At 39.0% G+C, this 26,304-nt stretch overlaps 1 protein-coding gene across 1 annotated transcript in view; it reads right to left on the bottom strand.

Moving 5' to 3' along the window:
- Positions 1 to 26,304, bottom strand: part of TOX (thymocyte selection-associated high mobility group box) — a 229,457-nt gene that overhangs the window by 6,790 nt on the left and 196,363 nt on the right. Inside the window, exons 6-7 of the mRNA XM_009892768.1 lie at positions 18,179 to 18,259; positions 4,787 to 5,173 (exon numbers count right to left, since the gene is read on the bottom strand). Of these exons, the coding sequence (XP_009891070.1) occupies positions 4,787 to 5,173; positions 18,179 to 18,259 (468 nt within the window). The remainder of the gene's footprint in view (positions 1 to 4,786; positions 5,174 to 18,178; positions 18,260 to 26,304) is intronic.

The raw sequence follows: 26,304 nt of genomic DNA, 5'->3' as shown, positions 1-26,304 counted from the left end.
TATGCTCAGAAAGAAGCACAAGTGTCTGAGTAGAGCAAGGAAAGAACCACTCTGCAAAAGAAAACAGGTTGCAGCTTCAGACACCTTTTTAGCCTGTGCTTTGGAGAAATCGTGCTGATCTGAATGACAAGAGTTAAGATTCAGATCACCTGATCCCAACTAAGTAAAACTTAAACATCATGTCAAACCTAAGAAACGACTGGAGAGAAGCAACTCTGTATCAGTTAAAACATACTAAGATGCTTACATGAGCGTTTAATGAAAGAAGAATTGCACACTTCTAACCTACTGTGATTCTTCCCGTGTGTCAAAAGTGGATGAAAGAAAAACTGCTACATAGGTGATTTAGACTTTAATAAAGTAAAACTTTAGCACGGCTCCTGTCAACAATATTGTGGAAAAATACAGTATATTTCAGAATTAGAAGTTAAATAGCATCAAAATCAGAATCTAATTTAAATCTAAGTGTAAGAACTAAGTAGTCATTTTTTGCAGTGTAAAGGACTAACAGTGTAAATGAGCACCCCAAAGGTCTACAGTAGCGCCCATTGTTTAATTTATTCATTAATTGTTCTGGAACAGAAAGGAATAGAGGCAAAATAGTCTACTTTGCAGAAGTTACAAAAAAATATTTAGATAGCTCGAACTGGAGAAGATTGCTTAAAAGAAATTAAAAAATATTTACTAATGCTAGGCATATGACCAAAATGCTAATATCTAAATTTTACTTTGCCTTGTGCATTTCAGAGCAATTTGGATGCACTGCATCAGCTGCATACTCCACAGAATTAATTGATTTTAAAAATAACAGAAATTGTGCAGTCACTGGAGATTTTTGGCTACCGACACTTCTGATATTCTTGATGTTCTGTAGGTTTTGTGGACTCCTGGAGGAGACTGCCCTTCTCCAGCTGGCAGCCTCTCTTGGTTTGGCAGCTGCACACATGCAGGCAAGGGCTGGTGGAAGTGGAGGAGGACGTGCTGTTCCCTGCAGAGCTGATGAAGATCAGCTCATTGTCCTGGCAGCAGCGGGGACAGAAATCTTTCCCCAGGTCAGCACTTCTTATCTGTCCCTCCTCAAAGTTACTCACAGAAGAGTTGGTGGATTTCACGCAGAGTGGTTTTGGAGAACTCTCTCTGCCAGGACTAAGGTCTGGATCTTTATGTGAGTTTTCTTGGAGCTGGCAGTCCTTCAGATATACTGCAAGCCAGTCTTTGGTAAGAAACCATCCTCCCTCTCCTGGAGAAAACGAGTGACCGAATCTCCCAAAGCCACAGTGTTAAAGCAGGGGATGTGTAGACAGCAGGGATTCCCAGAGCCTGCTCCCGTTGAGCGTATGAGCAGCAGTGAGGTTTCCAAAAAAGAAAATTTCTTTTGTGGCAAGTCATGCTGTCGGGAGAGGGATGTTAAGTAGTTTCTGTTCTTGCTGCTTACATAAATTGGATGTGCGCTGGAGTCTCTGGAAAAGGCTTAGGGTGGCCGTACATTTAGCATAGAAGAAATCAAACAGCTGAGGGAAGAAGAACTGAAAAAAAGGTGAATTAAATCTCTTTTGCCCTATCAGACTACATACTCTCCCATTCTTCTTGGCTTTCTTTTCATGAGGGGGAGTGGTCTGTGCCATGCTGCTGGGGACTGAACCTCACATCCACAGTCCTCCTTCCCTCCTCACCACGGGCTGGATGTACAGGGTGGTGCTACACCTCTTTGTCCTTATTGCTGTTGATTCTGTGCGGCTGTCATCATTTGGAGGGCTCACTTTTCTTCTCACAATGTCTTTTCATGTTTAACATGTTCTGTGATCAGCAGAGCATTTATTTAGTTTTGAGCAGAGGGAGAGCAGGGTCCTTTGACAACTGAGTCAGAAGGAGGCCTTTAATTTCACATTATAGTTTCTTGACGTCTTGCTATCTGGCTCCTGGTGGCCAACCTGTCCTCTGTACTCTAATGCAGTATGAAATTCTGAGGATAGTGTTTTCTAACTTTCCTTGAGTATGACTAGAAAGAGTCATACCTAAGACAGCAGTCAGGTTACCACTGTTCTGCTCTGGCATGGCAAATCACCGTGCTGTTAGTACATCTGTTGCCCTAAAATTTAACGTACTTTTTGCTCTGTCTTTGCCAACATCACCCTTTAAAGGAAATGGATTCTATATTTAAACTCAATTAAAAAACTGTGTAAACTAAGAAAAAAACCAAAACGAATAAAAAAATCACAAATATTCTAAAGTGAAATTACATAGATTTTCCAGAGATCAGAAGTTGCACTACTTTGAAACAAAAGTAGAAGTGTAAGAAATATAAACAAGCTTGTAAATGTTCCATGGTACTTAAAGAGAAATGTAGTTAAGATTGGCAGTGTAGCATTTCAACAGGTAATAAGCACCTATCACCTTGAGTGAAGCTCAGAAATACCTCACCATGGTATTTCATTATAAGCATCAGCCTTTCTGACTATAGAATACGAGTTGGTAAAAAATAATGCAGCTAACCTTTCATGGGTTTAACAATGGAGAACAGGAACACAGAGGTACAAGATTTTTCACTTTACTGTACTTGTATTTAGTAAAGCAAAAGATTCATCATGGTACAGGTCTATATACTGGTTTATAGACACCTGTTTTCTACAACCTAGTGCTTTCTCTTGCTGGTGTTTTCTCTCAAGCTAGAATAACTCAGCTGCATGCCACACATCTCACAGATGAGTGTGAAAGTACTCTCAAGGCATTGACGTGCACGCCATATGCTACAAACATGCAATTTGATAAAATAAAACATTAGAAGCTTCATATTGTCTTACCTTTTTCTTAGTATTTAACCGTTTGGAATAACACTTAAGTGTTTGGATTCATACAATAATGATGACGTTGTATGTATACGTATGTAAGTATCTAACATCTGCATTACATCTTTTGCTAGCCCCCACTGTACTATGAATTCAATAAATAAAGCCAGATTTTCAAATCTGTTCAGTTAAATTATACCTATCAATGATTCTGGAAAAGACATAAGGGGTTTGATCTTCTGTAGCTCTGCATTGGACAAGTAACGTACAAATGACACTGAACTTGGCAAACGATCTGAACTTGGAAGACTGAAGCACTTTGAAATAAAAACTTGCTGAAATATAACTATACAATCTCAACAGGCACAGATGTCAATTTTCATGTTTGGTAAATGAAGCAGGCTATTGCATTGAGTTTCTGTCCATTGCTTTGCCTCTCATTGCTCTGAGCCTTCAGGATTGCATCAGGCTTAGGATCTCCAGACAGACCCTCCTGGCTCACCAGTCTAGGACTTCCCCTAGCTAATTCTAGCTGCCCAGGCTTGGGGTTAACTCCTGAGTTTCTCTGAGACTTGAGCATGGGCTCTCCCAGGACACTGTCTTTCTAACTAATAGGAAAACCTTCAGGAATACATGACAGTAAAAGACTCCACTTTTGTGTGGTTCCAAGTCTGTTAAGTCTGTTTACTCTGACCATGAAAAATAAACTGGACTAGGAAAAAATTGTAAACACTTTACAAATTTTCCTTCCTGTCTCATTACTCCAAATCAGTCCTGAGACTAAGATCAAAGTCTCTGAAAAAATCCAGATCTTCCTAAGCACCTTGGTTTACCTTCTGAACAACTAAATTTATCAACTCTTTTTTTTGGTCCTATTTTTGAAAATTTCTTTCCCTGTTAAATTGTTTTCCCAGACAGAAGCTATGTTTTGTGTTCAAGTATTGCCATCTCTAAAGACCAATCTTGAGATGAAATATTTCCGGCTTAGAAAGCAAATGCAAATGCCTTGTTAGCAAAGGTGAATTTATAGAGATTCAAAACATGCAGCAAGTTCATGACTATGTATTATCCACCAGAACTGACAAGTTTTGGGTATACAAATTTTGTGGATTCTTGCAACTCCATCCAAAAAATTTTCATTCTAATGCCTCTCTGTATAAAAAGATCTTATTATTGATAGTCAGGTCTCATCCAATATAAAAACAAATTTTCTGTCATGAAATCAGTAGAGTTAATCTTCTCTAACCCTCCATAGGCCTGGGCCCAAAAGTCACAGCACTACGGCTAGCCTGCGTTCACGCTGAACTCCTAGGAAATGCATTAAGAATCAATGATGTAAACCACTGAGATTATAAGAAAAACCCCAAACCACCATATTGGGGTACTGGGGACAGCCCACTTATTTCCAGTAAAAAAAAAAAAGGTGAGTCTAGCGAGTAAAATGAGTTAACAAATGCCATCATAAGTTAACATACTCGTGTTCATTCATTCTAGCATGTTTAACACAACCTGTGTTGCTTCATGTTCCCTCTGACTTTTCCACATCACAGTCAGCAGAAGGATAACAGCCCAAGCTACAACCATACCTTTTTCTAGACATGCCTGCCTTTTGTTTGTAAAATATGTCTCCCGAAGACTGAACATGTTACTTATATTTCAGGGTACTCCCAGATTTGCAGATGGATCTCTGGACACGCTTCTATTTAAGGGATGCCTCCTGCATTTGGTGAGGAGACAGGGGTAGTGCTCAGAAGAACGTGATGAATATTGTTGCTAGCACAAACAGTTCCACTGAAGTTCCCCATCATCTAGGTAAACTCATTTATTTGTTCTTGCCTTTGAAAGACTAAGCCCTCAGACTATACTAACATGGTCTTGGAACTCTGCAAAATTAAAGCTAATCCATGGCCCTAAATCTCCTTCCCTACGTCAACTTCTGGATGACTTTTGTTTTTCTCAAAAACTCCATTTCCCCAGAAAACTGAAAAGCTCAAACTTACTTGCTGCATTGTAGGTGAATGTAAAGCAGACTGGACCTGCATCGGTAGCTGGTTTCCAATGGACTGCTGCATTGAAATCGGCTGGTGTTGCTGGATGTTGAGATGCTGGTGCAGAGGGGGGCTGATCTGAAGAGGCGGCGGTGGGGACACAGCCATGTTTGCTATGGAAACAGTCACTGGCATTTGGTTGTTGGGCTTGGGCGCTATGTTCCTGGGGATATTGGCATGCATGGCAGTGATGTGAGGATTCATTCCTGGTTGTTGGTGGTAGTGGGAACTGAGGTACAGTGCAGAGTGAGCCTGGGCAGGCCCATGGAACACTGACTGCTTTGAATTCATCATCTGAGGTTGCGGGGAGGCTTTAACATCAACAGGTTCACTGTAGCTCTGTTGAGAAAAACAAAAAACAGACAATACTTAGAAGCTACAAAAAGCTGCTGTTCTTCCCCATGAAGTCTCTTTAAGAGTCTCACCATGGGAAAACACATATCTGGACCATCAAATTCTCTTTGACGTGGAGTTTGGTTCTTACACTAGAAAAATAATTAATCCCTTTTACATCATACCTTTCAATACCTTCAGCGTTGTAAAAAGAGAATTTAGCCCCTTTGCTTCTTGGTCTAGCCTGAAATTTGGCTTTTTCCAAACCTGGAGCTGGCATCGCTGACCTAATAACCTACACAACAAAGACAACCAAGCCTGTCTCATTTGTTCACATAAGCAGCCACTACTATTGTCATCAAATTTGATGGCCTGGTTGAAAAAATATTCAGGAGGGCAGGCTCCAGCAAAAGTCTGCAGTGATCTTTGACATGTCTCATTTTCCCGTTTACAAACCAGGAATAAGAATTTCATTGTCCTTTACCATACACGTTGATAACTGCTAATAGTGCTTTATCAGTTTGCTAACATGATGAAGTGGCTAAACCCAATCCACAGTTGTTCTACTGCATTGAATCAATATGCTAGCTGCTGTGCCGATACCTTTATTTTCAAGTATTCTATGCTGGGATGCTACCCACACCTGTATCAAACATGTTTCATGAGCCATGCATTCAGAAAAATAATAATATTCTGAATAATTTCACTTTTAGCAAAACTTCCTTTTTTAATCCAGTTCATAAAGTTCTGAAAATTTTGTTTAAAACTGATGTCTATGTAAATGTTAGACTGCATCAGACACAGGGAAGCTATCTTACTAAAGCTGGAAGAATACTGCATAGAATATTAGAAAATGCTGCATAGAAAATTAGAAAATAGATTTTCAAAAATGTTATGGTTTACCCTGATTTCCTAAAGCTGCTAGTAATAAAAAATTTCCAATAATGAATGTGAATTTTCATAATATCGTTTGTTCCAATATTTATAAATTGTTACATTTGATTTAAACTCAGTTTATTAAGTTGTTTTCCATACCCTTATTTTCTTAGATCTTCTGAGTGTTAACTCTGTGTGGTCAAATAAATGATGAAAAAAATTTAAGAATTAACTGCCATGAGCTTATAGGTGGGAATCATAATTCACAGTTAAGTCATACTGGGATTAATATCCAGTGAAAGGTGAAACATGCTGGAAAAAAATGGCAGAAATGTCCCTCTGGAGAAAGAAGTCACTTTGTCAAAACAAGGGCTGAAAGATGCATATATGCCCTTATTCTGTGACCTCCATGTCATGTTTGCTCAGTTTACAAGTCAGAGTAAGTTTCATGTTACTCTCAGCACTCCAGGGTCAGTGAAGTCTATTTGTATTCTTTCTGAAGGATGTACCATCACCAACAATCCGCTAACACACGCGTTACTGAAATTGCTTTATTATATGCGATGATAAAGATGGGAAAGATAACTTCATTTTCCCTAAGTGTAACGGCAGTACCATTAGCAAAAAACCTTGTTTTCTCCAGTAAACTAAGGGAAATTAAATGAATATGATAAAATGAATGCAAATCTCTGCCTCTGTGGATCTGCCTGGCTCTGCTCGCATGTGGATGTACATGTGTGCAATATTATATGCATGTTTGCAAGATTCAGATACAGATATAAAACCCCACAGATACTGAATGATAAAACCTGAAAGTAGGTGCAAAATCTGCCAGTTTTTTGGTATTATTTTTAAAATACTGAACTAATGATCATGACGACATGAGTAATATTTCCCTCCTCTCTTCCCATTTGTATTTGTAGGACACTCTCGTGAGCGTGGGAGCAAAGACTGGCAGGTTTGCCAAAATTTCAGAGATTCCGAAGAAGGTTTGCTAATTAGCAGCATGGTCAGGACCTTCCTCTTGAGCGTGCCGGGCTCTTTACACATTACAGGAGATGTATGCTGTGCTTTTTCTTGAGAAACGTGAACTTTTATTGCATGCATTGTCCTCTCATGAAAACACCTTGCCTTGCCATGATGTAGCTGGAAGGCTCTATCTGGTCCGAGCAGGGATAATTGCTCCTGAAGTGTCTAGGGGTAGACCGGTTAAACAGTTCCTCCGGTGAGGAAGTATCAAAAAGCCTTTGCAGCATACTGATACATACTTCTATTTCATTTGTGACTACAAAGATGCTGCCATACACCTCTTTAACAAAGATACAGTGAACCAATTTAATTATTGGTTAATTCTGAGTTCACACATAGGCAGTGAATGCACGGCCCATACTGATAAAATTACAGAGATATCAGATGCTTAGTATCATTTAATACTTGAAATATCAAATTATGTTAAGAGGAATTGTACAGTCTCGGGCCAGAGATGAATAACACTCACTTTGCCTCTGAGAAGGGTGTCTGCAGAGTGATCAAAAGGGACCGTTCCAGCTGTCTCAGGCTATCAAAAGCTTTCTCTGTGTTTCACTACCTCCTGATCCAATGAGAAGCACAACATTTCAGTTTCAAACCAAGTATTTTGCTGTTACTCAGGACGCTTTAAATCATATGTGATCTGAAGCCCAATTGTCCAATACCAGTGTAAAACATATCAATATTATCAGTTACTGGGAATCTTGATAAATGAACCCATTAAATGCTATTCTCCAGCATATTGCACTTTCAGCTTTTTCTAAGGCTGGGTCAGAAACCCAGATTTCGTAAGTATTGCTGAAGTTAATGGAATAGGTGATGTTGAATATTTTGGCTTTGTTATGTCACTTTACTGTCAAATATACCAAGAAGTGTATGTAATGCATAGGTCATGTTATTATTTCGGGGACAATTACTGTTTTCACAGATTTGAATGAGCATTGCACTTGTCCAATACAGCATCAGACAGCCTTAGACAAGGACTTTTATTATGGGTAATACTAATAATTAGGAAAGAAGGGATTTGATTAGCCAATATGGGTCTCAAGTAGACAGTCATGTTCCCTAACTTTGCAGGCTGGAATTCAGTGAATTTTCTCTTGCCTTATCCAAGGAGAAGAGAAAATACAGAAAAAAAAAATTAAACCCCCCACCTCTTCAGTTAATTAATCTGCCCAAAGACAACAAAGACAATTTACATCGCTTTTTTTTGGCATGAAGTTATAGGATAAAAGTCATTTACAGGTATATGCAGTGGAGATAAAAATTACAAATATGTAGACACAGGCCATCAAACATCAAAGCTCAGTTTCTCCTACATGTGATAAGGTCTTCTACTAGACATGCAATGAGAAAATCTTTTATCATTACTATCAGAACTATGGTATTGTAGACCCACCACTAGAGGGTGACAGAATATTATATTTATTTAATGGTAGGAATTGATATTGTACACATACATTAGCAAATGTACTCCAGGACCACAAACTAACTTTTCTTGACAGTCCTTTATGCTCTTTGAGTAGCTTCTACTTGTTCTTGAGGTCACCTCAAAGCCTTACTCTAAATCTTTCAAGTTCTTAATAGGCTAGGAGTAGGGTTTCTTATGCATATGCCTCTCCATCTCACATCATCATCTAATACTGTTGCCCAAACCAAAAAAAAAAAAGAACAACAAAACAAAACACCAAAACCAGAAGGTGAAGACAAGGTAGGTAGGCCAAGGCAATGGAATGCTACAGAAAAAGTATGACTGCCCTTTAGGCACAACACAAGACCACCTTTTCTTTTTTCTACAATAATCTGTTTTTTTACGGAAACATGAAGAAAAAGAACATTTTGAAAGCCCAACAGAAATAGAATGAAAGTAGAAGAGAAATAGAGAAAGGAAGGAAACCAAATAAATGCTACTGTAACTATCATGATAATTAATATAATTATATTAATTAAAAGTACTGATAAGTACAGAAAGCCTTGGTGTGTGACCCTCACTCCACAAAATTATTCTACTTGTATGATACTTTCAAGGAAATGTGTGATGATACAGATGAGTGATATTCTTCAGAGAAAGTGGTAAGAGTTGATCATTTTGCACAAAGTTTGGGAAAGGCTGAATCAAGTTCTTACCCCCACTTTACTTTCAATTCTAAAGTAAAGCAAACTTTTCCATCTATGTTCTGCTTCCTATTATGTGGCAAAAATCCTTGTGCTTATTTGTGAAATTAAAGAATTAAATCAGGTTAAGGGGTTAAGCATTGCTCATCCAGTTGCGCTATTCTTCCCTAAGGAGAACTGCCCTGGGACTAATGGCCCTTCTTATTACAGACTGAAGTCAGGCACAGAGCAGGATGTCACTTCCTTAGAGGGCTTTCCCTTACCCCCCAAAAATCTACCCCACTCATACAGCTGGGAAATGGGTTTTGGGACAGACATCCTGCTCAATTTAGCGGTGTCAGAGAAAACACCAACAGCCTAGTGATGCCATTCTGGCATTTCCATGGCTTCCTTTGGGCTATCATTTTACTTCCATGTTGAAAAGTCTATAGTTGCATTTTGAACCATCACCTGTAGATCTGGGTAACCAAACAGATGTTGAAACCTACACATGGGGTTTGATTCCCTTTCTAACTTGTGGCTGCATTCTGGCTACAGTTGGCTCTTCTAACCCCACTTCTGTTGGAACAGAAACAACACTCATGATTGAAAGTAAAGCGAGGGCATGTTTCAACAAGGCAGTACTCTAAGGGTCTGATCCTTAGACTACCAAATTTAATGGAAAGCCTTCTATTAACTTAAATTGGAATTTGGATCAGAGCCCAATGCTGTTACTTTAGTATTACTGTCTAGATGTCCATTTCATTTTTCATGGAAACTAGGTAGGACCTGACTAACAGAGGCCGACAATCATTCCCAATTGATGAGCACTACTTTTGACCTGTGTTCCTTCAAAAGCATACCTAGAAACAACAAGAGCCTACGCTTACTTCATTTTGCCTTTTTAACATGCTAATGCAGCAGTTAGAAAAGTTGCAAGTAGGACCATATATATACACGCATATGTATATGAACATCTTCAATTTACATACTGTATATATTTTTTATATTCAGAATTCTTATCTACTATAGCATATGATACCATAATATATGGGAATTAAATAAATACTTTTGCAATAATTTCATTCTAATAAGCAGTGCTTAACTAATATTGCTGTTTGCAATATAAAATCAAACAGTGTTGTCTCAAAGAAACCACAGTTGTTCTACTTACAGAAAAAAAAGTTTGGTTTTTTTTCTTATTCTATTGGTTTCATAAAAATAGTTAATAACCAAAGCCTTTCAGCTGGAGCAATATAATTTCAGTCATTTACAGCTCAGACATTATCAAAGTACTTCTTTATTAACATCAGCAATTAAGCTTTCCTTTATAATAAAATATTCAGTAAATAAATTGAGTACATTCAGAACATTCAGTAAATGTTCTTGGTACTATTGGATGCCTACGTGTCCTTTAAATACATGCTGGGAGACCTCCTTAAGGGCAAAGACATGAGCCTTATGGCTAATATGGCCAGCACAAACTTTCTACCAATGCAAACAGCTTTACTTGTGGGTAAAAATAACCTATTCCAACCTCAGAAGAATGTTTCCATAGCCAAAGTGGTGTAACATCGTTTCATTTTAAATGAGAAACAGGTGCTTCTCTTCAAATGAGAAAAAGAGGTTTGGCATGCCCTCCACATAGACAAGGAACATGGACTATGTGAGTATTTCAGAGCCTAGAAAAGAGTTTAACTTGATTCAGGTTTTAAATGAAGATGTGTGAAGAACCTACGTAGTTGCTACATTGTCCCTTTTCATGACAGTGCCATGCACCAATCTATTGACCGGTGTCCATCCTGGAGCCATGCTGAGGAATTCAACAATTTTTGGACTCTATGACCAGAATGAAGGTTACATTCAGGTAACAGCAGTGATTGTGTCAGCTGGTACCAGGAAGGTCCTGGCTGTGCAAGCTGCGATCAAAGTTAGGCAGGCCTGACTCAGCTTTAAGTGAGTTATCTTCAGTACCGTGACATTAAAGATGTAGATAGAAGGAAATTGGCTGAATATTTATGCAGCTCCTACAAAGCTTACCTAAGCTTAAGTTCGCATCTGCTGCCTTTGCTGTCTCTTTGGTGGAAGGAACATCTTGAATTGTTTATTCCTTCTCTCAGCTTTTCTGTGTTCATATAATCCTGTCCATTTTTTAACATTTTTGACATTTTAGGTCACTTCCAACCTCAAGCCTGTCCTTGAGAAGAATCACTTCTTCTAACCTACATGGGCTCAGCCATTTTAATAATACCCCTGTGAAGCTGTTTATGAGAGAATGATTTCTCTCCAGCAGTGTTTTTCTCTTTCCTGCTCAGCTCTTTAACTCCTTTAGAGATTCCTTTGACTTAACTCTGTTCACTCCGGTGGAGAATTCATATGCATATTTGCAGTACAGCTGCCTTCCTACCTCAGTCACAAGAGGCTCTTAGCAAATGACGTTTCATATTTCGTTAATTCCAGTCACCTATTGCAATAACAACATCTGGGACTCTAGAGAGTTCAGAAAGCTTTTTGACACATTCTTGATGTTTCAGAACAAAGGAGTAAGCCATGGGTTGTCATCTATAATTAGCCGAGGTGGCTCAGAAGAACATCTTCAAATCTAAATATACATTTTGTCATCATCTACAGGGGATTGTCATGGATTCATTCAGGGTATGTAAGTAAAAATGGATGTTTTATGAATGTAACCTGAGTACATGTGATAAAGGATATGCAACTTTAATTTGATACAAGTGTTTTAATTCCCCAAATGGAAGCACTAGGCTAATAGTGAAATCTAGTTTTATTAACTCACTTCAAAAACAAACACAGTTCCCCTCCAAATCAAAATCTGGCTTCTCTCAAGCTCAAGACATTTCTGCCATTTTTGGCAGAAATTATGTGAGAGCATCTCTCGGTTTTTGCACTGCTGAATGTAAAGCTTCACATGATTTAGCCTCAAATCAAATTCATGGCATTAACTTAAACATAGTTTGCTCTACATTTTCAGCTGCAGTAGATAGTTGGTTTCCTTGATAGACAAGAAGATGGTTGGATTTGTGTTATTATCAGATTAGACAATTGTTTTATAAATATATATGTTCACTTACCAGATACTCTGATACACCACATAATTGCACATACAAAATTTTACTTATGATTCCTTGAAAAATTCTGACTGTATCATAATAAATCAAGAAAGGATGAAAGACCGAGGTATGACAGAAGCATGAAGTACCTGCTGTAAAAGCCTTACATTATAGTTCTCCCAGTTAGGGATTCAAATGTTTAATGGAAAAAAGTAAAAGCTGTACATGCATGTCATCATTCTGGGTTGGGGTTTTTTTTGTATTGTTTTAAGGAAAATATCGCCAAATGCCTTGTAGCACTTTAATAGCTTCAAAAAAAAAAAAAATCATGCATCAAACATAACCATATTTTTTATTTATTGTTTCTATGATGCTTTTACTGAGAACAGGCTGAACTGTTTTATGAAATTCCAAAGCATCTGCATGGACTGGGGCTAGATATAATATAGGAATCTGTTGTCTCACAAAGTGGAAACCAGGTGCCTTTCTGCCAGCAGCAGAAGGGATGCTGCTCTCCTTGTACACGATAGCCAACTGATTAAAGAACTGACCAGGAGACACGACAGTTCAGTCATCTACTGTGTCGAGAGATATTCAGAATTTTGTTTCCAATAGAAATGTCCCAAGCCCCAGAAGTTGCTTATTTCAGGAAGGATTGAGCTAGGATACAGTGCTCCCCTACATCTGAAGCTTGGCCACTAAGCAAAAAAGAATTTGGGATTGAGTGGGCCACAGAAAACAAATTGTGGAGAGCGCACACTTGCACATCCAATTTACTTAGGAGTGGGGAGATGCATGATCTGGGAGACCTGACATATTTTTTGCCTTTTTATATATTAGGTAAGTGCTCTCACCACATACACTTGTGAAAAGGGAAACTAACACCAAGCTTACTGTTTGAGTTTTGGGTTTAGGTTGTTTTATTTTTTAACGTGGTCTCCATTTTGCTTTTTACTACTAGCTCAAACTTTTTCACGTGTATTCACTGCAGTCACAAAAGACTATAATTCTTTAGTCTGTTCAATTATATTACAATATAGGCAATGCTGCACGTGTAACAGATATTTTGGGTGCCTGGAAACTCTCTGGTTACAAATTGCTGGGCTAATGGCATTAAGGCAATGCCAGTCTAACTAGATATGACCTTTAGTTTTTTTTAAGAAACGTAATTGCAAGGTGGTGGGCTAGGAAAGCTATGTCTACCATATACTTCGAGAAGCAATTTTACATGTCCAAAGGATTTGTACTGTCCACAAAACTGAAAAATGTCCAACGTGTTTGCTGCAATGTCAAGTGAGGACACCACGTCGACTTAGATACAACATCAGAGTTTTGAAATACGCTCGGGTATTTTGAACTTGAATAATATTCTCCTTGCTGAGAAGTTTTAGCTTCAGCCATAGCTGCTGAAATATGTCTGCATGAAACTTGAAGTTGTGTCACTACACAGGGAGAATTAAAGATTCATTTAGCTATAGAGAACAAAACAGGGAAATCTTCTTTGTACTATTCAAACAGTTTAACTTGTACTGGTATAGTTAACATACATACCTGTATGACTTATATGCACATCTATATTATGCAGGTTAAATACATAATATGCATATATTGTTATATAAATATACATAGATGCACATATATATGAAAGTATTTAACATTTACTCACATAAATCAGTACTAAATATATATATATATTTGAAAGATGCAGCAAAACCTCTAATGTCAGCCAGAAAAAAGGCCGGTTAAGCTAGAAAAAGTGCTTGTTTTATGAAAAAGTAAAATTGCAATTCACAGCATTTTATGTAATGCTGTACAAATTACCAGATACCAGAGACTGCATTTCTAGACCTGAATAGTAGTAAAAGTTGCAACCAAGGGCAAATATAAAGACACTTGTTTACAATGCAAAGGCTTAGTCAGTACTATAAGCAATATGGCAATCTGCATAGCAGAAGATATAAAGCTTTGTAATGTGATTTTTACTTTACATATCAATTCTTACACACATGAACAAAGTCAACAGCAGCCCCATTAATTTCAATCATTATGAAAAAGGAGGAAATACAGGAAATAAATTGATAAATTAAACAGGGATTAATGCATAACTGACATATTTACACAATCATATGTTTACCTTATTTACTGGGTGGTAACCCTACTTTATAATGACATCACTAAAGCATTTAAAGGTGTACTAGAGATGGGCTGGCAATCCTATTACCGAAGTTGCTGCTGACACTTCCATTCTTTTCAGTTGTGATTTTGTCAAGTAACACAGTCTGAAATTATACACAATAGGTGTGTGAATGACCTCTGTGTGTGTGTGTGTGACAAACTCCAACCAGAATTTCTCAGCTTTGTCAAGACTGCACCCAGAGGAAAGCACCGTATGCCCCTCCCAAAAATTGGGTGACTTTCCTTAAGATGCAATGGAAGAAGGACTTAAAGTCTGGTAAGGACAATTGCAGATTGTGTTAAAGATTAATATCTCATCTCCCCATGAAATTACACTCAAATTTATAAATGTGTATCATCTGAGGAAGCAGGTGAGACTATTATTATTCCAAGTGGGCTTTCCCAGTACTGGATGCTCTCCATGATGAAGAGCAGGTAGTCTGTCCCTCATGTTCATCTCCAGTTTCCTTCATTGCGCACCCATAGCTATGAGTGTATGAAGGAGAAGTGAGGATGCAGAATACAAGAGAAAGACTGGGAAAAAGACTGGCTGAAGTAAAGATTTGCTGTTGGGGAGAAGGGCAAGGGCAGGGCAGGATGGGGGGGGGAGGGCAGGAAAGGGGAGGGGAGGGAAGGGGAGGGAATTGAGAAAAAAGAAAACCAAATGGGGCAAAGGGCTGAGTATCATGGAGAAGCCCATCATCCCCACCTGATACTCCACTCCCACCCCACGGCCTGAGATAGAAACCAATGTTCCTGAATTTCATTATTCTGCTGTCAGGCAGAGGCTAAGAGTTCTCCTGGCAAAAGCAGATTTAGCCCATTTCTCTGCAATTTTCTATTCTGACTATTCCAGCATCTCAAATGGTCAAGATGGGTGCAGTGAACTTAATTCCAAATCTGGTCCACTGAGGTATAACATAGCATATTTCCATTCCTTTGCGTTTTAGAAAAATGAAGACTTGCAAATAAATGCAGAAAAACATACACAAACACCCACATACAAGCCCTACACTCACTAGTTGTTTAAAAACTGGCAATACTTCATTAAAAAAGTGGCAGAATCAGTGTTCAAAAGTTAGGAAACTGGTAGAACAGCTGCTTTGGGAGGTGTGAGGCACCTGCTGAGCCAGAGACGGGACCTTAGCAGCACCCTTGCCTGCTTGTGCCTGACTCTTCCCACAGGCAGAGTCCTCTGGGAGAGGAGAAGGGAGAAAGTTTGATAACTGCGTAACTCCTATTGTTTGGATAGAAAGAGAATGTCCTGACGTGACGTGAAGCACAGCTGAACATCTTATAGCTGCCAGTCAGCTGACCCTGAAGTCACCGGAGCTCTGCTATGAACATGAAGGGTGTAATACTGGTCAAATACTCTGAAAAAATATAGTTCTAGGTGTCCCAAGCAGGACACCCAAAATTACTGAAAACCTGATTTTACAACGCTTTAGTTGTGTTTGCAAATATGGACAATACAAACTTCCTGCTCCAGAGTATTACTGAGAATTTCTTTACACTAAAACACTGCTGGGATGAGGAGCACAGAGAATCCTATAAAGAAGCAAGGTTAAACAACATGCAGTAAATACAACACAGAAGCTCCCAGGGTGAACACCTGATTATAAGCGTATGAAATGAGACTCACACAGAGTAAGGCATAAAGTTTAAAACATACTATGTGAGCGAATCATTAATATTGTATTAAAGCATTTTTGGAAAAGGTATGTTACTTTTGGCATGTCTACACTTTTGAGAATGAGGTCTTGGAATCTTAATAATGTTCTCTAAAAGTAGCGTTTATGGATGGTAATATAACACATGGACATAAAAGGCCAGATGGACTCCAAACAATCTTAATAATATATATATATTTCTTCATGCTTACATGCTTGTCTAAAGAACTACAACTCTTCTGGTGCTATATAAATATTTAATAATGATAATTTAGAATATACTGATATACTATTGCGTCTGGGTATTTTACATCCTTATTCCAGACTTGCTTTAGTTACATGCCAGCTCTGCTGGATTCATTGAGCATGTTCATGAGAGTAAGCAATTAGTACTTGGCTTCATTAGGTTTATATTTTGATACTTTCCACACTAAAGGAAAACATGACATTATGGGCAGAATTTAAATAATTGCTTAAAAGTTAAGAAAATGCTCCAGTGCTTTTCTGACTAACAACAAATTTAAATATATGCACAAATGGCTTCATGCACTGGACTGATCAGCACTCTTTTTTTTTTTCTACAAGCAAACCTCAGAAAATGCCATAATATACTTTTTTCTCTTTCCAAAAAAATAAAACCAAAATAAAATCTCAGATTTTTTATATGTGCCATTTCAAAATTAAGCTATATAGAGTCTTATGTAAACAGTCCATGATGTTCTGAATAATGACACCCAAGTTATTTTCACAAGTGAAAAGTTGGCTTCATGCATTTCTTCAAAACATATTGGAATATTTTGGGCTTTTTAGACCTATCTTTAGCAATAAGCAGGCTATTTAAAAAAAAATTTGTTTGTGTGCACATGGTACCCTTTCTGAAGGCAATGAGTATCTCTAGAACCAAACAGCCCTAAGACAAAAATTAAAGGTACCCTGTAAATTGCTTTAACTAAATGCAGTAGTATTTATGATGGTAGCTATAAAATGAAAATGTGTAAGACACAACCCCCCAAAATGAATGAGGTAACACCCATATTTCAGACTTTTAAATTCAGAACAAACACCGACCAAATACTAAGATAATGTAGAAAGACGCATAAGAGGTCCTTGTATGGCTAATCCTATAGTCTTCCCCTGAAAATGTGTACAAATTAATATAATATAATATAATATAATATAATATAATATAATATAATATAATATAAAGTATAGTGCAGGACCAACCACACCAAAAACAAAACTAACAGAAAGTTCTACTCGCGTCATATGTGCCAGTCCTTCATACTGCGACCTTTACTTCTAAAATTAATTTTATTTATGTAAAACCAAAATACATCTAAATTTGTTTTGATAGACCCAAACCAAGTGATTCCAACTGGTATGATTCTGAAGTTGGTCAATTGGTTTTCACATTGACACAGTGCAATAATTTCACATTCTTCTGAATATTTTAAATCCTATTACAAATTTGAAAGAGTCTGTTACAAAATTATGGGCACTGAGAATGTTTGTAGAAATCAATTTAGAAAGCTGTTACTAGCTGTGTACTGGGGATACACCGGTGTGTTCCAGTATAAGACCCCTATGGTGACCTATGCTGTGCTCACACAAACTGCTTGCTGGATGTAAAACAGAAATTCACATTTTCTTATGAAAATTTTCCATGTGAGCTGAGCTTGACTTTTTCTGTACTGTGATTGCAAGGTAAAAAACAGTACTTAAAAAAAAAAACAAAACCAAACCCAGGTGTTTCGTGTATTATATGTTTTTTTCCCTTACTGCTAGAGCAGTGACTGCCTGGCGTGGCATGTTTGTTTTATTGAAGTCTTTTTACCGGTATCTCCTTTGTCTGTTGAACTGTGATTAGAATCCTGGACTGGAGAAGCGCTGTCTCTATGACCAGAAGGGAAAGGATATTTTTTCATGGAGAGATGACTGTGTTTATTGAGCATTTGCACCTTAAACCTAAGTTTAAGGCCATAACAAACAAGGCTATTTGCACTAAATATGATGGTGCTCAGCACCATATAAATGCTGAAAACGATTTGCAATATGTCACTATATATGTGTGTGTATGTATATACATTATGTGTTACCTTGGATACAAGGCTTGCTCTGTAGGCAGCTAACTGCTTCAGATATTCCTTCTTGGCAGCTTCAGTTTTCTTTTTGTATACCTAAAAACAAAGAGTGTCACATTGGTAAATTAATCTGGTTTTGTTTTTATATATCACCGGTGTGTCTCATGCATCTTCATAAAGTCTTTCTAAGTAAACAGCCTTTCCTCCTCATATTGCTTAAAGAGTGAAATAATAAACATCAAATATTTTTAAGAAAATATTGTTCCAACTGTGAAACACCCTTTAACTACCCAGCAGTACTGAAAAAACAATATCCCTCATAGCATCTCAGGTTTAATTGTTCAAAGTGAAGCACGGGGAGTACTTGCAAATGGGACCTTTCAGGACAGGGGAAGGCAGGCGTGGGCCTCTCCACTGGCTTCCATGTGTGACGTGAGTTAGAACCCTCTGGGGAAGATGAGAATGTGCAGAAAGACACTTGAGCTAAATGATGGCACCACACAGATCAGCCAAGAGGCTTTCTCTCTTCCCCAGATAAACTGTTGGGGGCAGTCAAAGAAGCTTCATGGAGCTGCTAAAGATAATAAATGTTAGTCATTATTCCAGTCTTGATCCCGTATCGGTCTAATTAACTTCTCAGGAGCATGGATCTATTTCTGTACATTTCTCTCAACTCACCAAATTATTTTAATGTGGCATGTGCACAATCTCATAATAGATTAAAGAGCTTGGAGAATCACTTCAATTTTGCCCAGATTTCAATATCAAAGATTATCTGCAGGGTTAGGCAGGACCTCATAGCACTACAGTAACATGATGTTAGAAAAGTGTACGTAGATATTGAAGGTCAAAAGTTTTCAGGAGGAGAACCAGTTTCTGACCTGTGAAGCCCAGCTAATGACTTGCTGTCAGCCAAGTCAGTGACAGGTTCAGGAACAAGTCATAATTTCTCTTTGCAAATATTATCATGAGTTTCTCACCACTTCATGGTTGGTTTTTTTTTTTTTTTTTCTAAAAGGGTAGACTTAGGAGCCATGCAAGCAACTTGGCTTCATGTAACTAAGCAGCACTGACTCCTAGCCTTCCATGTTGCAGGAAAAAGCTTAAAAAACATCCAAACGGAAGGTTTTAAAGTAAGGGAGACAAATAAAGGGAAAGACATTTTCCTTTTTATATTTCTTTTATATTTCATAATTTTTAAGTCATATGCCCAGGGCAGAGATTAATTCATGTGTTTGTGGCAGTTGGGATTCACAATATTATACAAAACGGAACTGCAGCTTTGAGTCTCTGCTGTCCACTTCTGCAGCCAAGTGCACAACCTGGGCACCTGTGGAAAGCCTCCATGAAGACATTAAAGATTGTCCACCTTCCCACTCCACACTGCCTAGTTAATTGGGGTATTGGTTCGAAGGTGGAAGATGGGCAAAACTATTTATGACAATTTTGGGGTGTTCCCCTAAATTCCACAGCTGAAAAACACACATGTACATCTACGCCCCAGAAGGGCAAACTTAATGACACTTTAAACTGATCTCTTTTGATCTTCCAAGGCTCTAGTAAAACCAGAGCAGTCCTGTAATGGAGAGGACCTGGAAGCAGAGTGAGCACATGGAGGACAATAGAGTTGCGGACTACAAAGGGAGAGGGGTAGTGTCAGGCTGCAAGGATCCAGTACACCATCATTTTTATAAAGATTGTGCTCGTGAAACATTTTTTGTTTCACTGAGGCTTTGCTTTCAGGGACAGAACAATCCTCAGATACGGGCTGGCAAAACTCAGAGGCTGCCTAAAAGGATTAAAGATTTTGCTTCCCAGGGAAGCAAAAGATCATAATGGAAACCGAGAAGTCTTAGGCTTCTAAAATTGTAAATATAAAGACAGAGAGGAAAAAAGATTGGTTTTAGCTGTGCAACTCTATCTGTGCACCCTTGTAATTTCTCCAGATTAAGATAAATATATAGCGTTGGCTGATCTCCCATTGTTTTGCAAAAAAAAATGGTAGCAGTTTGCTTTTTAAGCTGTAATAACTTGTGATTATTAGGGAAATGTAATGTTTGTTTTGAAAATGAATAAAAAATTAGTCAACAATATGTTCCTAGCTGCTAAAATGAATTTAGCTTGACCTACAGAACAAAGACCAAGTTATACCGCTTTGTATATTGCAACGCCTCTGCATCATTCTGATAGCCAGTTTAAAAAACAGAGCTGAACAAAGAGTTTCACACAGAATAATGCTCTTCAAAAGATCATGTATCTACTGCTTCCACGTTGGGTTTTATTTTGCATTACACAAATATAAAAAATACACACTCCTGCTGTGCTCTTACAGTCATGGCATATTGGAAGAGTCCTCTGGGACCTGACTTTTCCCTCAAATAGTCATATTGCACAAGGTTACCTCAATAACATGAAGCTAACAACTCTGTAAACCTCCATCTAAAACATCACTGCTTCCTAGGAATGTTATCATACAGCTGTTCTTTAATTATTTCCTACCTATACATCTACCGTGATGAGTGTACATATGGTCTTGCCCTCTTTACTTTGGTCTTCTGGTGAGCCAATAATAGTCACGTGACCACTATGTCTTCCATGGTAATATAAACATTAACCATAAAATACAAGGTCATTATATTAAAAAAGTCCTTCCTAGATGGGGAAAGGTTTTTGATGACCCCAGTCTGCTTCGATGTTTTGCATTGGCCAAAATGGTCCTTGCAGGCTGGCTTGCCTGGTGGGTGGTCAACTCACCCTTCTTTGTCCTTGTAAGGGCCTCGGAGGACAACAGCTTAAGCTCTCACTGTCTGTATGCTGTTGTCCTTTTGAAGATGCCCACTGTTTAGGTCAGCATACAAGCGGGTTGATGATCCTCACGCTAGTTTTGGAAATTTTGATTGGTCCTGGCTTATACAAAAAATTAGGGTAAGTTCGGCCTCTCTGGGGAGTTCATTTTCATGAGTACCAACAAGGTTGGGCTGTCAATATTTTTCTCTGAAAGCAAATGGACGTCACCCTGACAGTGGGTACTAGTTCACTGACTTTGTGCTAGACTGGACTTGTACTGGAGGCTTGTGAAGGCAGGGCAGGTGGGGAGCGTCCTCAGGATTTGTAGCAGCACCTCAAACAGGTATGCGCAAGTCAGCAGCCACTCCCAATCTCTTTTTTTTTTTTTTTTTTTCATCTGTAAGAATTTTTAGCCCTCCGGCTTAAATAGTTTTGTGTTGTAGTAAATATAAGAGTTGCATCCTTGCGGTGCTTTTGGGGAGGAAAAGAGCTTGTGTTGTCATTCAAGTGAGCTCTAGAAAATGGCTGAAGCTGTTTTGAGTTTCATGCTTAAGACAGTGCCAAATTTGGAAACACATAATTTCCAACAATACATTTAATATTTTTCCTGCAACAAGAAGCAGGCTTCTGATCTGTTGCTTATCTATAGTGAATAGTGGCATTATTTAATTTTATTTTTAACATCTCAGAAATCTCTTATAAGGTCATTTTCCCCTCCTCCGTCAAGCAAGCAACAATTATTAAATAAGTAACTTGACAGGAGCATATACTTATGGAATTAAGTCATTTCTAGCTTGCTTTAATTCAATTAACATGATAATTGAATGTCAACTGATTGTCATTCAGGCAGTAAAGGCCCATTCCGATTCAGCAGCAGATTTGTTTCCTTACACAATATTTTATTTTCTATATTGTCTCAGTTGTGGAAATTGAATGTTGGCAGAAAAAAACCCCATAATTTCTGTGTAAGCAGGGTGGGTCAGCTTAATTTATTGTTATTCTCTTCAGCTTGTTATAGAAACCCCAAAACACCAAGATTACATTCATTCGTCTACAAATGGAAGCTGTTGGCATTATTTTCCTACTGTGCTTCATGAATGCAAATTTACACAGCATAATACACAGGTTCTTAGTTTACTATTTAATTACATTTCCAAAGTGCACTCAGTAAGGTAACTTCAAGTTCCCTCACACTGTTTAGCAAAGCATGCAGCAATACAGATGATAGTTTCCAAAAGAAGTGAGTATCAAACTCTACCTTGTACACGGAAGTCTATAAAATAGCATTTGAATTAGCCCACCAGGGAAAACGAATGCCTTGGGCTCCCGCACTGTGAACATACCAGCCTGGTACCAACCCCCAGGCCATTGCACTGTCACCCTTTAGCTCAGGTTCCCTGGGCTGACCGTACAGGTGGGCTACCAGTGCTGTAGCAACCTACATCGAGGGCTGAGTTCTTTTTATTAATGTGATATGCATGCTTAAGCCGAGTGCCCCAAAGTTTCATTTGGAGATAGAGGGGTTGTGGCTTATATGGTTAGCCACAAGCACTCACAAATACTAGATTTACCAAATTAAAACCACAGTAGTATATCCGCACTTCTGTTTTATGATGCCAACTTCTGGCCATGTTTTGCTTTATGTATTTTAACTGCTGCTTAGGTTCTTGTCTTCCTGGATCATAAATTCCTTGAGGCAGGATTTGTGTCTCCTATGCTCCTCTACATGTTGGATAATATGAAACTCATCATTGATATATGTAACTGAACTATACCTGTATTGCCTTGAGCCAAGTTTTTGTTCAGATTAGTTATCTTTTCCCAATGAACTTCCTCTCAACTTGCTTCTGGAGGATTATCAACACATCACAACTCACTCCTACCTTGTCCCATGTGGCTTGCGCCCTTGTTCCCTTAGGGGAAGAGATCTCCCTCCCCCAGTCATCATCACAAGAGCCAAAACAGGCACTCAAACATCTGCGAACACTTCCTCAGTTTCGACTATCAGGTGCTAATGGAAGAAGGCACCACTGACTACAGTCCCCTTTGATACTAGAGTCTTGGAGACAGTGAGTTAAACTGACCGATGCTCTTAGGAGAAAAAGAGACTTTCATAATTTGTGCCTCATGGTAGTCTGAAAAAGCTTTGTGTCTCCTAGCTGACAAAGCACATTACAAAGAACCGTGCTACTTCCCTGGCTTTGCCTAAATAGCTGGTATGAGGGTGACAAAGAAGGGGAAGCTTTCAGTTTATCTTGTGGATGTCTCCTTAGAGCTGACACTTGCAAGCATGCTATATTTGTCTTTTTAAAATGAGTTAAAGGTGCCCACATTTGTTTTGATGGAAGTGTTCCATAAACCCCCCAAAATAGTATATGCAAAAATAGCAAAACAAAAAGCAACATGACCGATTTTGACTTTTTGGTCTCTGCAGTGTTATTATCCATGGGAGTGTCATTTTCACAGGCTACACTTACAGGAATGGCATCTGATAAAATATGGTGGGCTGCAATCCAGAATTAAATTCCACATTCAGATTGTCGTTCCTGGCCCTACATACCTAGGCTTACAGAGAAAACTTGTATTTTTTCCAAGTGGGAGACATATCTCTAGTTTTAATCTTCTGATTCTTCAGCAAAGGCACCTACAGCTGCACACACTCGTCTAAAATATGGACAGAGATATTCCCACAGCAGTCAGAAAAAAAATCCTCAGAATTGCTTAATGGATACTGAAATATGTTACCATTTGATTTTTAATCTAGGTACATACAGTAACAGAAAGAGGCCCAGGGCTAGCTATATGGCTCAACAGTCTCTTTGACTGTAGAGCATGAAAAAGACACTGATGACATATTAGAGGCTTAGGGGAAAGAATTCAGTCTTTCTGGCGTGCAGGGGAAAGATCACAGGCCAAATTCAGCTCTAGCACAAACAGTGAGACTTGACAGAGATCACTGGAAATTGCAGCCATTTGTGCCAGGCCTAAATTTGACCTTATAGGCTTGATGCTTCCAGCTTACAGGAGTGGGACTGTACGTTTTATCAGAAGCATGTTGGATGAAAGTTGGGTACAAAACAAACGACATTAAACATATGATTTATGTGGTGATTATTTGCACTTGCTGGTATTCTTTTTTTAAAAAAATAAGGATGCACGCCTGAATGGAGCATAATAATTGGGCCTAAATCCAGTTTTGTATGCATATGATTGAAAGCCGTGTTCCTATTGAGCTTGAATGTATGGATAAAGGGTAGGAAGAAGAATGTGTAGAAAATTAAGGCTATCACTTATGCATGTTGCTGAGGCAGTACTTGGGATTCAAGGTCCTTTTGGCCCAGCTCCTTCCAAATACAAGAAGGCGGCGAAGCGCAGTTACCATCAGTGTTCATAACCCGTCACCAACATGCGGTATTTATCTAGAAGCTGTGCCTGTTGTATGTAGCAAAGAGATATTAGGAATTCACCCTCGGCAGGGGAATGTCTGGTGTCCCCTGCAACTGCAGTGCTCCTGGGAGGCTGCAGGAAGACCAAGTTGCCAGGTGGGCTGGGCAGGAGACCAGCAGATGGTAGCCTGCATTACCCTACACAGAGTAAGATGTGACAGCTTCTAGGGTAACCTATGTTAATTTATTTATTTATTTATTTGTGGCAGAGGGAAAGGTTTCCCATCCCATGTGCACAGCGCAGTCCTGCTCGGCCCAGCGCTGGGTGGGCGCCAGCTGCCAGAAGTCCTGCAGCAAAAATCATAGAATCATAGAATGGTTTAGGTTGGAAAGGACCTTGAAGATCATCGAGTTCCAACCTCCTGCCATGGGCAGGGACACCTCTGACTAGACCAGGTTGCCCAAGGCCACGTCCAGCCTGGCCTTGAACACCTATGCACTGCACTTCCACATCAGTGGGAGCTAAGGGGTTCAAGGTCTGGCCCTGCAGAAGCCAGGGCAATAGAACAATCTGAAGATATAAATATATATACACACAGAGATGAGTTTGTATCTGCGTGTATGCATGCCTATTCTTGGCCCATTTGTGTTCCGGCTCGTTAAGCCCAGCTGCTTGCAGAGGAAGGGAGAAAAAGCAGGCACCAGCGTGAGGAGCAGTTGTTTTAAAGTCTTTACTCATTCATCTAGAGCTTCAAAGGGGAGAGGCAATTTCCATACAGAAGTCTGTCAAGAGAAACGGTGGATGTCCCAAACAGGCCTGAGGTGCGACACTGGCAAAAGCAGCTTTGCCCGTGCCGGTAGCTGGGAGGGGAGGTGCAAGGCTGCTCTCTGTTGTGCCTATTCCTGAATCCATTTTGCTTCTAATCCACTTTAGCAGTGTGCACACACAGATGTGCCTTCGTTTCCTATTCTCATTTACAAAAATAAAACAAAGCTAAATTTAAACCTTGCGTGGTTGTTTATCTACTAAACTGAAAGTACATTCTCATCCTCTTACAAGCATGTTGAAGTTATTCCTTGGAGATTACTTCATTAGCATGGAGATAATAAAAAAACCAGTCCTTTTTAAAGGGGGGAACAGGAGGTAGAGAAACATCTGCATGAGTATATGAGCGTATAAAAGAGTGAACAATCTGTAAATTGATGTTTTCAAAATGCTGCTGGCTACCTTGACCTGATGGTCTGCATATCCTCTGGAGCTATTTCAGGAGCCACACTGCAGTCTCTGAACTGTCTGACGTCCTGACACCAGGTAACCCACATGCACAGCTGTGCAATGGGAATACCATGGCTCTTCCACCCTTGTCACGTCAAGCGATGGGAGAGCAACATGGCATCGCACCCCGGGAAGGAGGAGGAGCTAGGTTAGATGACCCCAGAAGCCAGGCAGAGCCAAGGCCACTTAAAACACTGATCTTGGATCCATTTTGATCTGACTTGTGGTGTCTCAAGTCACAAGAGAAGCTTTGGAGACATGGAGTGTTGGCCAGCATTACTTGTAAAGCCCCTCCTGATCTACCTGATTTGTCCTGGCACTGGATTATGTGCTGCTATGTTGAAAAAGGTCCTGTGATTGAAAGAGAAACTTAAAAAACACACTTTGTTATTTTTCATGCCCAAATCAGCCCAGGTTATTTTTAGTGACCAAAATAGAAACCCTTGCAAGATTGTGGGTTATAGTGAAAATGGTAACAGCATCACAAAGGGTGACACTAATACACGAGGACTTCAGTTTACTTAAGTATTGGTAACATACAATCCAAATTCCATCAGATGTTAAAGAATAAACTGCAGCTTTTATCTAGTGGGTCTTTGAGCACCAATGAGGAGTAAATGATTTGATTTTGTGAGCTCTGAGGATTTGTCAGCTGCTTCATAAGTATAATTCTGGCTCTTCATATTCCTGCT

Source organism: Charadrius vociferus, unplaced genomic scaffold (assembly GCF_000708025.1).
Source record: "Charadrius vociferus isolate BGI_N301 unplaced genomic scaffold, ASM70802v2 scaffold79, whole genome shotgun sequence".
Classification (NCBI taxonomy): domain Eukaryota; kingdom Metazoa; phylum Chordata; class Aves; order Charadriiformes; family Charadriidae; genus Charadrius; species Charadrius vociferus.
Note: the sequence above shows the minus strand (reverse complement) of the source record. Positions and strands in the feature narration are given on the sequence as shown.